General features: G+C 42.2%; 1 protein-coding gene across 1 annotated transcript in view; it reads right to left on the bottom strand.

The window, feature by feature from the left end:
* The window catches only part of esamb (endothelial cell adhesion molecule b), a 31,640-nt gene extending 20,118 nt beyond the window's left edge, over positions 1-11,522 (bottom strand). Inside the window, exons 1-2 of the mRNA XM_067246723.1 lie at positions 11,349-11,522; positions 10,933-11,054 (exon numbers count right to left, since the gene is read on the bottom strand). Coding sequence (XP_067102824.1) covers positions 10,933-11,054; positions 11,349-11,522 — 296 coding nt within the window. The remainder of the gene's footprint in view (positions 1-10,932; positions 11,055-11,348) is intronic.
* Between the last annotated feature and the right edge of the window lie 1,611 nt (positions 11,523-13,133).

Genomic DNA, 13,133 nt, shown 5'->3' with positions numbered 1-13,133 from the left:
CGAGTGTCATTACCTCATTACGTTGGAAAAATATTAGTCGAAAGTGGCAACATTGGCTTAGTGGAGACTGGTGTAGACAACAAAAAGAGTCATATGTAATTTAAGGCTAATAACCACCCATTATAACAGTCCATAATAGAAAGGTCCCTGTCATCCTCCTATACAGACGTATGTAGCCTACTGTATGTGATCTTGATCTGAGTGTGTTTGTTTATATATTCAATGAAATGTTGAACATGTAAATACATTTTATCCAGAATACCTATTACAAATGAAATAGTGACAACGCAGGTGCTTTCAAATCAATCTTTCATGAATACAAGATCAGAGCCTGAGTTGCAATTCCCTGATCTTTACATGTTCTTGTTCAAATGACATTGATTTCCGTACGGCATCTCTTGTAGACCTCGGTCCAACTAGGAAATAAGCCTTCTTTCTCAAGACGTAAATTGAAACCGTGGCTCATTAATGAATAGCTTTGAGTGAAAGGTAGATTGGTCAATTGATTTGAGGTAAAATCATTATTAGGGGTGTAACGATACACTCAGCTCACGATTCAATACGTAACCCGATACTGGGTGTACAATACAATATGTATCACAATATTTTGAACAACATTTGAAATTAAACTGAAATTCACTTAACAGATTTATTTCCAAAACATTAAAAATTTTCAATCATTTTCTTTGTTGTACATACACTTTAGTTAAGTCCGTTCAAGCGATTTCTGTGAATGCAGTGAATGCATGCATGACGCAGGTGCAGAGTAGGTCGCGCGCTGGCAGCTCAATCAATAGGATCAAACGGACGTCGTATTGTAAAAATATTACCATAACTCTACGAAACATATTGTAAACATTTTGTATTGCGATATATTGTTCCACGATATATTGTTACACCCCTAATCATTATAGTACCTTCCCTGGTTTGAATCCTCAGTCAATTGGAAGAAGTGTTGGTTGGAAAGGCATGACTGTAGAATACACTGCAGTACATTCTCACCTTCTTGGTTGGTTGACTGTTTCTATATTAAGCGGTATCTGCCACCACCCTGGAGCATTAATTCTAAAGGCAATTGCCTTACTACCCAAGGGACAGCACAGAACAGCGTTTGATACTGGAGTAGATTGATGTTAGAGGTAAAATGACTCCCGCAGGGTCCAGCTACAGTAGGTTTTTCTCTCATGACATCTGGCCTGTTGCTGTATAAGACGGCTATGAGTTATCTCAGCACAGAAGTTACATACAGTATTTTGATAAGGACCATATCATCATGAAATTGTCTGAAAAGTGAGAGTATCCAAACAATTCAGAAATCAGCTTTAGAGTGGTAAGTGTACACTTAATCTTTAAGGTGAATCCCATAGAGACAGCAGGGATGGTTCTTAGCCTCATATAACCAGATCTGAAGCCTTTAACACCAAGTAACCCCATCCGGTCGCTCAGAACAACACCTTGAACCACCTGGCCCAGAAGCATGGAGACAGCAAGGGGATAAAAGGGTGCCCTCACTCCTCAATGAATACTGATCTTCCATCTCCTCACAGACAAAACCATCCATCTCCCCCCTCTTTACCTGGGGATTCATCACCTGCCCTTTTACCACCACAACAAAAATACCATCAAGCCTTGCTCCCCAGGCCTATCATCCACCATTACAAACCAATCTCCAAAAACTCTTAGTTTACAAACCCATCTTGGCCAATATCACCCACCAAAAACACCCACGATAGCCCATCTCTTAACAATTACACCTGACCATCCCCAATCTTGCATTATCTCTAAACACAAAAGTCTTGCTTTCCCTCCCACCTGGATGACGAAGTGGACGAAAAAAGGCATGTGTTGAAGACCAGCCGTCTTCAAGCCTTCTACCCATTGACATCAATCGTGGGCTCGGATAAAAGAAGCCTTTTAGAACTGTCAATGGAACACAGTACACATATTTTAGTTTAAAAAGCTGCACTGTGTGTCAGGATGTGGCTGAAAGAGAAGATGTAACAGGGATTCGTTACCATCTATATAATGTGACTCAACAACTGTGCTCATAGACACCTTTGAAGAGGCAGGCTCAAACACATTGTGATAAATTACAAAAAATTGAATGATTTACCATATATCTAAATGTTAAATGATGTGGTATACAACAGGATTCAGACGTCATCCGTCATTCATCCAGTTGTTGTCGGTTACTTGTGTTCCACTGGGGCGTACGCTGCATGTGTGATCTCTGACACCCACGTTCTGGTGTCTATCAGGGCAAAGGCCTCATTTAGAGGGGGGGATTGTACCTCATTAGTGTGTGCTATTTCCCATGATGCACCTGGCCTAAATCACCACAGTCCTCACCCACGCCTGGGTGTAAATGGCAGACTGCTCTCTGTGAGATTCATGATTTATGAGCTGTACACTCCAGAGCTCTGCTTACTGCTTTGCCTACAGGCAGTCTTTTTTGCATGTTGCCAAAGGTCAGAAGTACAGTGCAGACATTTCTTGAAAGAAAGTTAGAACAGCAAGAAGGACATTCCAAATGATGCATATGAGAAGTCTAAGGTTAAGAAAAGCCACGATACTAAGACAGCATACACACACAAAAATAACCGAAAAGGGATTCTGGTAAAGCTGAGGCAGGTTGACTCGCTAATTGGCAGAGTGGGATGATGGTGGGATGATGAGTTCTCTGCAAAGCACCCTGATAGACTCATCTCTGTGGCGACCCGAGCCTGAGCAGGTCTGCCCTCTCAGGCATCATTAGTCACATGAGGACAGGCCCTGGATGGAGGCAGTGGTGGGGAGGGAATAATGACAAGCCGCCGCTGTGGCTGCACCTTAACAGCAGCCAGTCAGTCAGTCTGGGGTGTTTTGCTTCACTGCACCGGCTGTCAGACACATTCAGTTTATGTCCCTCCCAGTGTGGCACACTCGCGGATGAATTTAAGAAATTCTTGATTATAGATTGACAGACTGAAAACAAACTTTGTGTCTCGCTGCTCATTAAAATAAGGATTTTTTAATTCTGGCACATTAGTATTACTCTGGCAGATGGTAGCTACAGATCCTCTTCTACACGTACACATTGCACTCGCTGTTGTTGTAGAGATGAAATGACATACAGTAGTCTGCACAGTAAAGACTGTGGAGGATTTTCAAGAACAGAGCCTGCTCCAACTCCATCTAGTTAAACAACTCACAGTGACGTGTTAGCCATTAGTTCCAGGCAAGTTGCCTTTTGATTAACGACTGTCTGTTAGTCCAAGGCAAGCTGTAGCCGTTAATTAGGTGAAATATTGACTTCGTGGGATTGGTACATTCTAGGTGCTATGTGGGGGGCACATATAATTGACCATGCTAGCTAGGCATTAGACCCGCTAATGATTTACGCTCAGAGGAATGGGCGATTCTAAGCAGAGACTTCATCCACCTCCGCTGGAATAATCTGCTTGTTAGGCTGCGCCTATTTTGACTATTATCAGGTGATTTTTATTCATGTTATCTTGTAAAATTCAATTTATTATAAAGCTAAGGGAAGCTGAAACAGTCAAAGAGTATGGGAGTAGTTTATAAAATTAACAGGGCCTAAGACACAGCACTTTCAATATCATATCTTCTGAGACATCTCTGCGACTGGCCAGACTGAGTACCCAACTGCCTTTTCTCATCCTGTCAGCTGTCTAACAAAAGGTTTGCGTTACTAAGGTCCCCTATGCTTCGGATGGGAGCTATAGAATAATTCCACACAGCCCCAGAAACCTGTCATTTCAAGTGTGAAACAGAGTTAACCCCTGACACACAGTGATCACACTGACATCAAAGCCTGTCCCTTAACATATAAATATCTTAAGTATCTTTTCAAACACATAGACTTACCTACGGGGACAAAAAAATTGTAAACTACGGCTATCCTCCTGATCCATACTGTCATTCTCCAGGAGAGGGATTAATAAGACACATCAATAAAGACACATCAAAACACATTTCATGTTTACATTTACATTTAGTCATTTAGCAGACGCTCTTATCCAGAGCGACTTACAGTAAGTACAGGGACATTCCCCCGAGGCAAGTAGGGTGAAGTGCCTTGCCCAAGGACACAACGTCAGTTGGCATGACCGGGAATCGAACTGGCAACCTTCGGATTACTAGTCCGACTCCCTCACCACTCAGCCACCTGACTCCCCCTGTTGACCATGTTAATTCCAGTCAAACCAGGAGTCACCAAATGTGTTAATCTCATCGCAAAGCCTGCTTGCCAGTACCTTGTTAAAAAGCTGCAGCCAGTCAGTGATTACAAAACAAATCTGATTTCTGCTGCCTGAAAGATAAGGGACCACAATGGACCTAGCTTTTCTTAATCAGTCCTTTATTGTGTATATAAATGGACTCTTAATTTAACTAAACATTTGTAAGTGTCATTGAGTGGCTGATTACAACCAAACACATGCCCAACAGCTAAGACCAGGGGCGCCGCTAGGGTTTCTGAGCCCCCTGATGTAATGTAGGCCTACTCCCGGCCCCAAAATCAAAATCATACAGGAAAGTGTGGGGTTCTGCTGGGCCCCCTGTCTGACTAGGGTCCTTAGAATCATCCTAATCTCCACCCTGTTGCGGTGTCCGTGCATAAGACTCACAGAGCCCTTATTGGGTTAATGGCCAGCGTACTATATGTCTTCCTGCGGTTGTTATAGGTTTCAAAGATGATGCCAACAGCAAATTAGATAACGCGGTATAGTCTAGATTTAAGTTTGATAGTGTCAAAGTGGGATTTACCAATTTCACACCAGCGCATTTCACACTGTTGATAAATATAGTGTCTTGGGCACCTGTCTTGGGTCCATCTGAGTGCAATGAAAGGTGCAACTTGTCAAATGAATAGCCTATAATTTAGCCTAATGTACACACTAAAAAAACTATACCTTGAAGAAAATAGGAAAGGGTATCCTATTTTGTAGGCTTTTCCTTATCAAACACGCCTCCAAAGAAATAAAAGCAAGTTTATACAAAATATTGGAAAAAGCAGTGCATGTACAGTTAATGCAATAAATAAATAAATGACTAAATGTAATGCACAGGTGTGACGTCACTAGTTATGCTAACTAGCCAATATTCTAGTTATTTAGTCACATTTATATATTACACACAAAAACGTCTTTCTTTGGATGCGGAAAACTTTTGTACGTGATAAACATTTGCCAAGCAAAGAATTTTACTCACCAAAATAAAGATAAAAAAAAATACTTCAATCAATATCACAAAAGTATTTGAGGCTTAAATATCTTACCTTGGACTATCCATACCAACGTCAACAGGGCACGAGCTCTCCATGATATCTCCATCTCCCAACATTAACCGTCTGTTCCGGTGCAAGGTAAGTCCCCTCGGATCTAAAACTTATTCGCAAGTAAGCTACCGTGGAGCTTTGTCCTTGGAGTAAATAGACAATGTTTAGCTAAGCACGTATAACAAAGAAAGCGTGTTGAAGAAAACCAGCTCACGTTAACGGTTATGAATAATTTCCCTTTTCCCGTCCGGCACCCAAACAATAGATGACATTGCAGAGCACTGGCGAGTTTGCACTTCTATAAGCACTGTCGAACACTAAACCACGAGAAAATAGTTAACTGTCTCGCCATGACACTTATACATCTCATCTCTCCAGGTTTGCTCTCTCCTGCATCTTTCTGAGCGTCTCTCAACACGCTCGTAGGTTAGAACCGTTAACTATTCTAGTTCCCAGGGTTTCAGCCGTCCATGTATAGCTGGCACCTGCGCGCGCCGGGAACGCCCCCTAATCCTTTTTCCGTACAGGTGCCGACCTCCGCTACATTTCTCCCCTGGAGCCGTGTATCAGAACCTCTTTACCATGCAGACTCTTGAATTAATTTATTTTATAGGATTTATAACATACACTGACCTCAATAGGTAGATTAATTAAATGCACTGCATTTTTATGAAGATAAGAATAGTTAATATGACAACAGAAAACATTTGATATAGAAGTCCCCCAAGAGACGCATTAGTCAACGTTGTAATGGGGCAGGAGCCAGGCTTTTAAGTTGTAATGTAAGTCTGAGGTCCTGCTGTCTCAACTCAAATGGGTTGTCAGATGAAATATTTATGGCTGTGGGTCCATGTGTTGTTTTAGTAGTGGCATGTCATGGATTCATTATACAATATTAAATTCAACATGTTTTCTGTCTGATCTGACCCCATCCCACCTTGACAACAGTGAGTGCACACACAGAAAGCATGACAGATCACATATCTCATTCCCACAACATCATCATAGCAGATGCTCCTACCAGGTTAATAGGAGCGAGAGTTAATAATTGACTGGCAGCCCTCTGAATTTTTCATGTCTCTCATATTTTGGGTGCAGCATCTCCCTCATTTTAACATTGTCAGCCAATTTGAGGGAATTTTGAGGTCATAGACGATTTTCAGTTCACCAGCTAAAATTAGTGCATCAACCATATATGAGTAGTTACACTAAACCCAGGGTTCATCTGGATATTTGTGTTACATGTGTCGATTTATCGAAGACGAAGATACATGTCTGCATTGCGAATATCCTTCGACCATCTCTATACGATTTCCAGACATGAGAGCAAGCCAACATATCAAGGAAACTTGATGCCGATGGCTGGTGTAAATTATTTATTTTGGGTATGGCAAAAAGCACTAATCTCGAACTGCACAGTGGACATTTTCTAAGCCCTAAACCTCGATATTTTCTAGTTAAATGTAGAAGTGTTCCCTGTATAGTTGGGTTCTGTCTCTTGCAAATACATCTCCACAAGATTATACATTAGCAGTGTTTCCCCTAGGTTTACAGCTGTAAATAAGATAAATAACATAAGGCCATTTAGTTTGTTTAATAAAAGAGCAAGCTATAGACCTGTTTTATAGGAAAGGTAACCTTAAATGACTTATTTTGTGATCTGGCGCTATATAAAAGAATAAAAAATGTTTTACTTGACCTTCCAGGGGGGGGGGGGGGGGTGCCGTTGTAGGGGCGGGGCGCCCCCCTAATTTAATGGTAGGGGAAACACTGATCAGTGCATCAGCACAGTAATAATTGTATTTGATCCATTGGAGTATTATAGTATTAGGATCACCTATCCGCAGCCTGCCATAGTTTTACTCACAATCCCAAAATAAGGATGCAGCCTACTCCCTATATTCTTGGTATCTTCTGTTCTTGGCTATCCATTACCTTCCTGAAGAATGTCTTTGTTAAACATGTCTGACAGCCTAGAAGCCCTTATCGCAATGCCTGGTGGGAGACAGGACTAGGCATGACTCACTGATAGTCAGCCTACGCTAATGAATGGTTCTATTGAACTCTTTTGTACTACTATTCACCTCTGCCTTTTTAAACAAGCTGAGGATAATGTCACATTAAAAGTGAATTCTAGTCCATCTAAAGTAGCTTCTGGGATTTTCTGGTTTTACATTGACTTTTGATTCTCCTTTGCCATCTAGTGGTCGAGTGGAACATCAGTTTACCTCAAAATAGGAGGACTATAACCTGACAAATGAATGCAAATGACATTTACAGGACACATTTGGTTTGTGTGATATAGAGAGAATATTTGTGTGCCATAAATCTGCATACAGTGCGCTTATCACACTGTTATGTAATGCACATGTGGACATCCCCGAATCTCACAAAAAAAATCCCCTGCTTGCTTAAACTCTGCTTTGGATTTTGATCTATCTTCATTAGAATATGGTTTTATTTGGACAAAGTAGACTTCAGGCCAACCGGGCCTATTCAAATATTTACTTTCAACCTAATCCTAAATCATCGAAGAACAGACAGAAATGTCCAAAGATAGTCCTCTCTGGGAAGTCTTTTAATTGGCTGTAAAGAACCATCACTAATGAATACAAAGCAGAGCTTTCTCCTTCTTCCTCAGATGTGAATGCCCACCTAATGAGAGGAACAAAGAAGAAAGAACAGAAACTACAGATCAGTCTGCGATTACAATCCCATCTCTCTGGCTCTCTTTTTTTTTAGGATGCTCCTCCAGTAATAGCACTCCATCCATGGCCAGATGTGTCAAAGGTCAGAGGTAGAAGGGAGAGTCAAACACATAGGTTCTATATGTGACAGAGGAGACTGAGGTAGCACTACTACAAGAATGGGGAACCTTTCTGTTTCTGTTTTTGCCTTTTATATGTGTATTCACTTTTAATCTCATGGGTGGGGCTGTCTGCATGTTCTCCATATTGACCTGTGTTTGCCAAAAGGGCAGACATTCCCTACCAGTCACCAAGCTGCAGAGTGGCAGACGAGAGGTAAGAGGTGACGCAAGTACGAACGAGAGAGAGAGACAAGCTGTGATTGACTGAGAGAGGGGCTATTAGGTGACTATTACAGGGAAAGAAGACAGATTAGCAAGAGGGATGAGACTTTTGGACTGTTGTCTGTGGCAAACACCAGAATTTTCAGTGTGTTTGTTCTCATGGTAGGAAGAACAAGTGGAACGCATCTTTGGGAATAGCAGAAATAACCATTTAAGGTTTTTTTTTCCAATTTGGAATCATTATGTGGCTGGACTTGATTCTGACTCTTTTCCAGTTAAATGTTTTTACGACTTCCAAGAGCACAGATGCTGGTTACAGAGCATATTTTACCAATACAGCTGCTGATTCATCCTTCTCTATGAATACATCTCTCAGTGCAAGCATCTTGAATGGTGAGTAGGTGGATTGGTAGACACACATTGTAATTGTTCTATCAGCATCTGTATGAAAGAACTGTCTAGAAACTGAACTTAATTATTTGCTTATTATTATTGCAAAATGATGTCAAAAGCAGTCCTCTCCTGTTAAACGTTTGTTATCTGTTCATTCGACAATCAAGGCAGTAATCCCCAGGGAGGGTGAGTTCAATCTCGCTAGTCTGACCGGGTCATTATTTGTGACTATTTACACAACTGTGTCAACAGGACACCCATCACCCGCTTCACATAGTCACTGATAATAAACTATTTAGGATTGGGGCTCACGCGCCTGCTCTTTAGGGACTGGTGACATGAGGTGGTCTATTAGCAACCTGTAACGCTCCCCATTCCCCAAGGCAAAGACTCGCATCTCAGATTCCGAGGGCCGATAAGGTAGTTGCCATGACAGCAGCTTTGGCGGACAGCTACAGAGATTGTTTGTGAGGCTTGATGTTCGCGTTATGTTAGCAAAGAGAGGGGGCCTTCCGAGCGGGGGAGCTTTATCACTGTTCACTGTATGTAGGACATAACAGAGCAGATTGGTTCTGGAGGGAGGGCGGTACATGGGTTATGATCTTATCTGAGCCTTATACTTGCATCTGGGCAATGAGGCGGATTCAGATATGTTTTTTTGCCTTTTTCAGATTACTATCGTGTCTCCATCTTCTATGAATGTGTAAAACTGAGAATGTTGTTTATATGCATAACATGTAATATCGAGGTTGTGAAGGATCCACCTGTTTATTTCCCAGCTCTGATGTTACCCTAGGAGATGAGATGTTAAGGGGAGATCCTGCTCCAAGCACTACTATAGGACACAATGGTGAGGAAGAGCCTAGTTTTGTGGCCATAGACAACTCAGACTCAGAAGATAATGACACTGGGATCATTTTTCCCACTCATCTGCAGTGTGCAAGCCTTACCCTCAGTTTACAACAGATCAAAACAGCAATGAAGGACAATTTTGATACATGGTGTGGCTCGTGTATTTTGTTGTTTATTTTGATACACTTAAAATTACGGTATTTGTTATGTTATGATGATGTATATTTGCCTTGTACCTTTATAAATTGTTCCATACACTCAGTTGTGACTCTCTCTAGTGGTTAAACAGGGTATTACTGTTTCATTAATATTTTTTCTTTTGCAGATTTGTTTTTTTATATCACAGAAACGTAGATTGGCAGTATTGTGCATAGTAATTGTGTGCATTTGCAGTATACTATAGTGTGGTATTTTAAAATGTTTCACTTATGTAGTGAAACATAATCTATATAATGTATGAAAGTCTGTGTGGAAAAAGATGGGTGAAGGGATATTGTATGTGGCCAGTAGAGAGTGCACTGAGCACTTTAATGGTCTGACATATGGGATTTTGGATATATTTATCGCTCATCCTTTTAGCGGGATCTCTCCCTCTTTCTCTTTCCCTCATTCTTTCTGCTTCCTCCTCCTCTTTTCATCACTTCCTCCATCTTTCACCACCGTTGGGCCCGAGTAGCCCCATATGGCGGTATACAGTGTTGCATGGAGCACAGATGTCCGTCAGAACAGAGCGTGGAAGATCAAGAGAACTATAACTCATTGACCCCATCATTGTTCTCAGTCACAAATCTTCAGCTGACTGACGGGAGTGTTTTGGCTGCAGAAATAAAAACGTCTCTGGCACAAGACAAGGGATCTGAAGAGGCGGTGATGATTACCCCAGAAGAACAAGAAAGATAGACAATTGGTTTTTATGTGTTTTAATTACTGTGTTGGCGTTTTCAATGTGATATACTAGATAGTTTGTTTTCTGTACTGCTAAGTTGTTATTTCAGTGACAGGTGATAGGTGAGTACTCTGGAAGTGGCAACAGATTGATAAAACAGAGTAAATGCAGAGTAGATTAAATAAGAGAAAGAGTGAGTGTGATTTCTCCTTGGCTCATTTACAGCCTCATTAACGGTTTGTGGCTCAGATCCAGCAGGAGTCAGCAGTGGTCTCCAGGTAGACGGATGAAAGCTGAGTATTAGAGCCGCGTAGCATCTCTCCCTCTCTCCAGAGCACTCAATACAAATAGAGCCCTCACACAATTTGCTAACCGACGTTTCGAGGGTATGACAAGAGGATGTGTATATTGCCATATATTGCTTTGCCAAAGGATCTGAAATGAGAAAAGCTGGGCAGGGAGCCAAATGTTGCTGTGATATTAGTTGCTTACCTTAGCACTCTGTTGTATTGGATGTAAATGACCTGCCACTGGCCTTGTGCCGCAGTGACACCAGGACTATAAATAAAGCCTGAAGTCCTCCAAGCTGACTGAAGGTCTCTCACACAGTGGGGCTGATGCAAGACAAAGGGGTCTGTACCAGTGACTAATGGGAGCTGCTGATCTCGATAGCACAGAGGTCAACATCTAAGGACCTCTTTGTGTGTGCGGAGGAGGACATACCTCAGGTGAGCTCGGTAGGTAGGTTAGGTAGGTAGGCAGAGGAAAACAACTGCAGTGCAGTGAAAACCATCGTGAGTGAGCAGGGGGTGTATAGTTCTGTCATAACCTGACTGAAACTCCATATCACAAATTGAGGGTTGTTGGTTTTGGTGTGATTGTTTGGGTCAGTAAATATAAATTCGTACTTGCAGCTCTAGTTTACGGCCTTGGATTTTAAGGAAGGGAAGAACAATGCGGACAACAGGCGAGGAACTGGAGCCAGACGGTTTACAAGGAGACATGAGGTCAGGGCTTGGGGCAAATAGCAGACAGCTGAACCTCACATTCTTCACCAGAGACAGACCAGCTAGGCCCACCATCTGTACCCATCTGAACCCACTATTCTCTATCCCTTACTCCCATTGCCTGCATAACGAACACACACCCATGCGCACACGCAGACACACACACATCCGCACTGTCTTTGAAGAAGAAAAAAAAAACAATCCAGAATGCTTCCACTGAAATTTACATTGATGAAATCTGAGTTTGTCACTATATGTTCTGTAGATGTGTGCATAACATTAACAATCAAAATCATTGTCACTCAAAGTCACAAAGACACCATTGCATTGTGGGTAAAGAAGAAGACGGGTGAATCTACTCTGTGTGGGAGTGAGGCTCCAGGACTGGCCTCTGGTAAACTATATAGTAGCTGTCTAAATAAGGCTAGCATGTCCAAAGGAGTCAATGTCCCTCAACATTTCAATTGAGCCCTCCACGACTGCGCTCCATTCAGCTGATCTGATCCTTGATAAGGTACAACCCTCTTCCACTGGGGCCGGGGTTAATGCTGCTCTAGCCTCTCTTTGTGATCTGCCCCGCGACAGGCGTCTGGACTCCTCTTCCGTTGTCCAATTTTCAGCCCTTTCAGTGGGACAATGGAGGGCAGGCGCCTTCTAGTCCACGGCCCTCTCCATCATGTATGGCTCTCGGTGAACGACACAGAGACAATGCTGTGAGAGGGCAAAGGCCAGGGATGCCGGGAGGCTGGGCTGTGACGGGAGAGGGCTGGATGAAACAGAGCCTTCCCTGGGGAGCAGTGTGTCGTCCCCCCAGAGGGGAGCCAGGCTCCAGCGACCCTGCCAGGGCCAGATTGCAGATCAATAAGAAGGAGTAGTGGGTGTGAAACAAACAGCACCTGCTTTAGAAATGACAATCTGTGGAGACTGAAGCCAAACTAAATAACATAATAAGAACCACAGATTGATATTTTAGAGGGTGGAGAGCCTATTCTATGATAGCTCTAGTTATCAATGTCATTATAATCTATAACAATACTTAATAATTAATGAAAGCGGTAAAGGTTTATTGGATTTCTCTAATGTCTTCTTGATTGCTCTGATCATTGCTTGCAATGATGTTGCAACCGGCCATGTGTAATGCAACTGACACCTGTATTTACAAAGACCTTATGATAATATAATAACTTGTTTGTGTTAAGCCTGATCGGCCGTCACAACATCACAGCAGCTGATGATCGCAAGAGGGTTTAGAGGGTCGAGCGACAGAGCAAACAGGTCGAGCTCGACCAGATGCTGCCTCTGTCTCTTTAAGAATATATTCTAAGTCTGCCTTGGGTTTTGTAGTATACGCTATGTAGCTAAGCATGTGCATCGATTGACAGTCGTGAATTGGTGGTCTGTCATTGAGTCGCACAGCGCCACTGGAGCTGGAAAGTAACTTGACTTTATCGGCATTGCGTTGTATCATTGTTTGATTTAGACGTTGTTTTTCCTGGTTTTGTCAATGACTTTTTGAGTAAATATTTGGAGTTTCGTTGAACGATTGTAAACATGTTTTTGCGGCCGCACATTACGGACAAAGTAACAATGAAGCTATGTCGCTTTTAGATTCTTCTAGCGCTATTATCATGCGGTCCGGGAGAGTTTATAAAGTTCAGCGGAACGATTTTTATATATTCAAAGACT

The sequence above is a fragment of the Osmerus mordax genome, chromosome 11 (genome assembly GCF_038355195.1).
Source record: "Osmerus mordax isolate fOsmMor3 chromosome 11, fOsmMor3.pri, whole genome shotgun sequence".
Taxonomy (NCBI): Eukaryota; Metazoa; Chordata; class Actinopteri; order Osmeriformes; family Osmeridae; genus Osmerus; species Osmerus mordax.
This window is presented reverse-complemented; position numbering and strand designations above follow the sequence as displayed.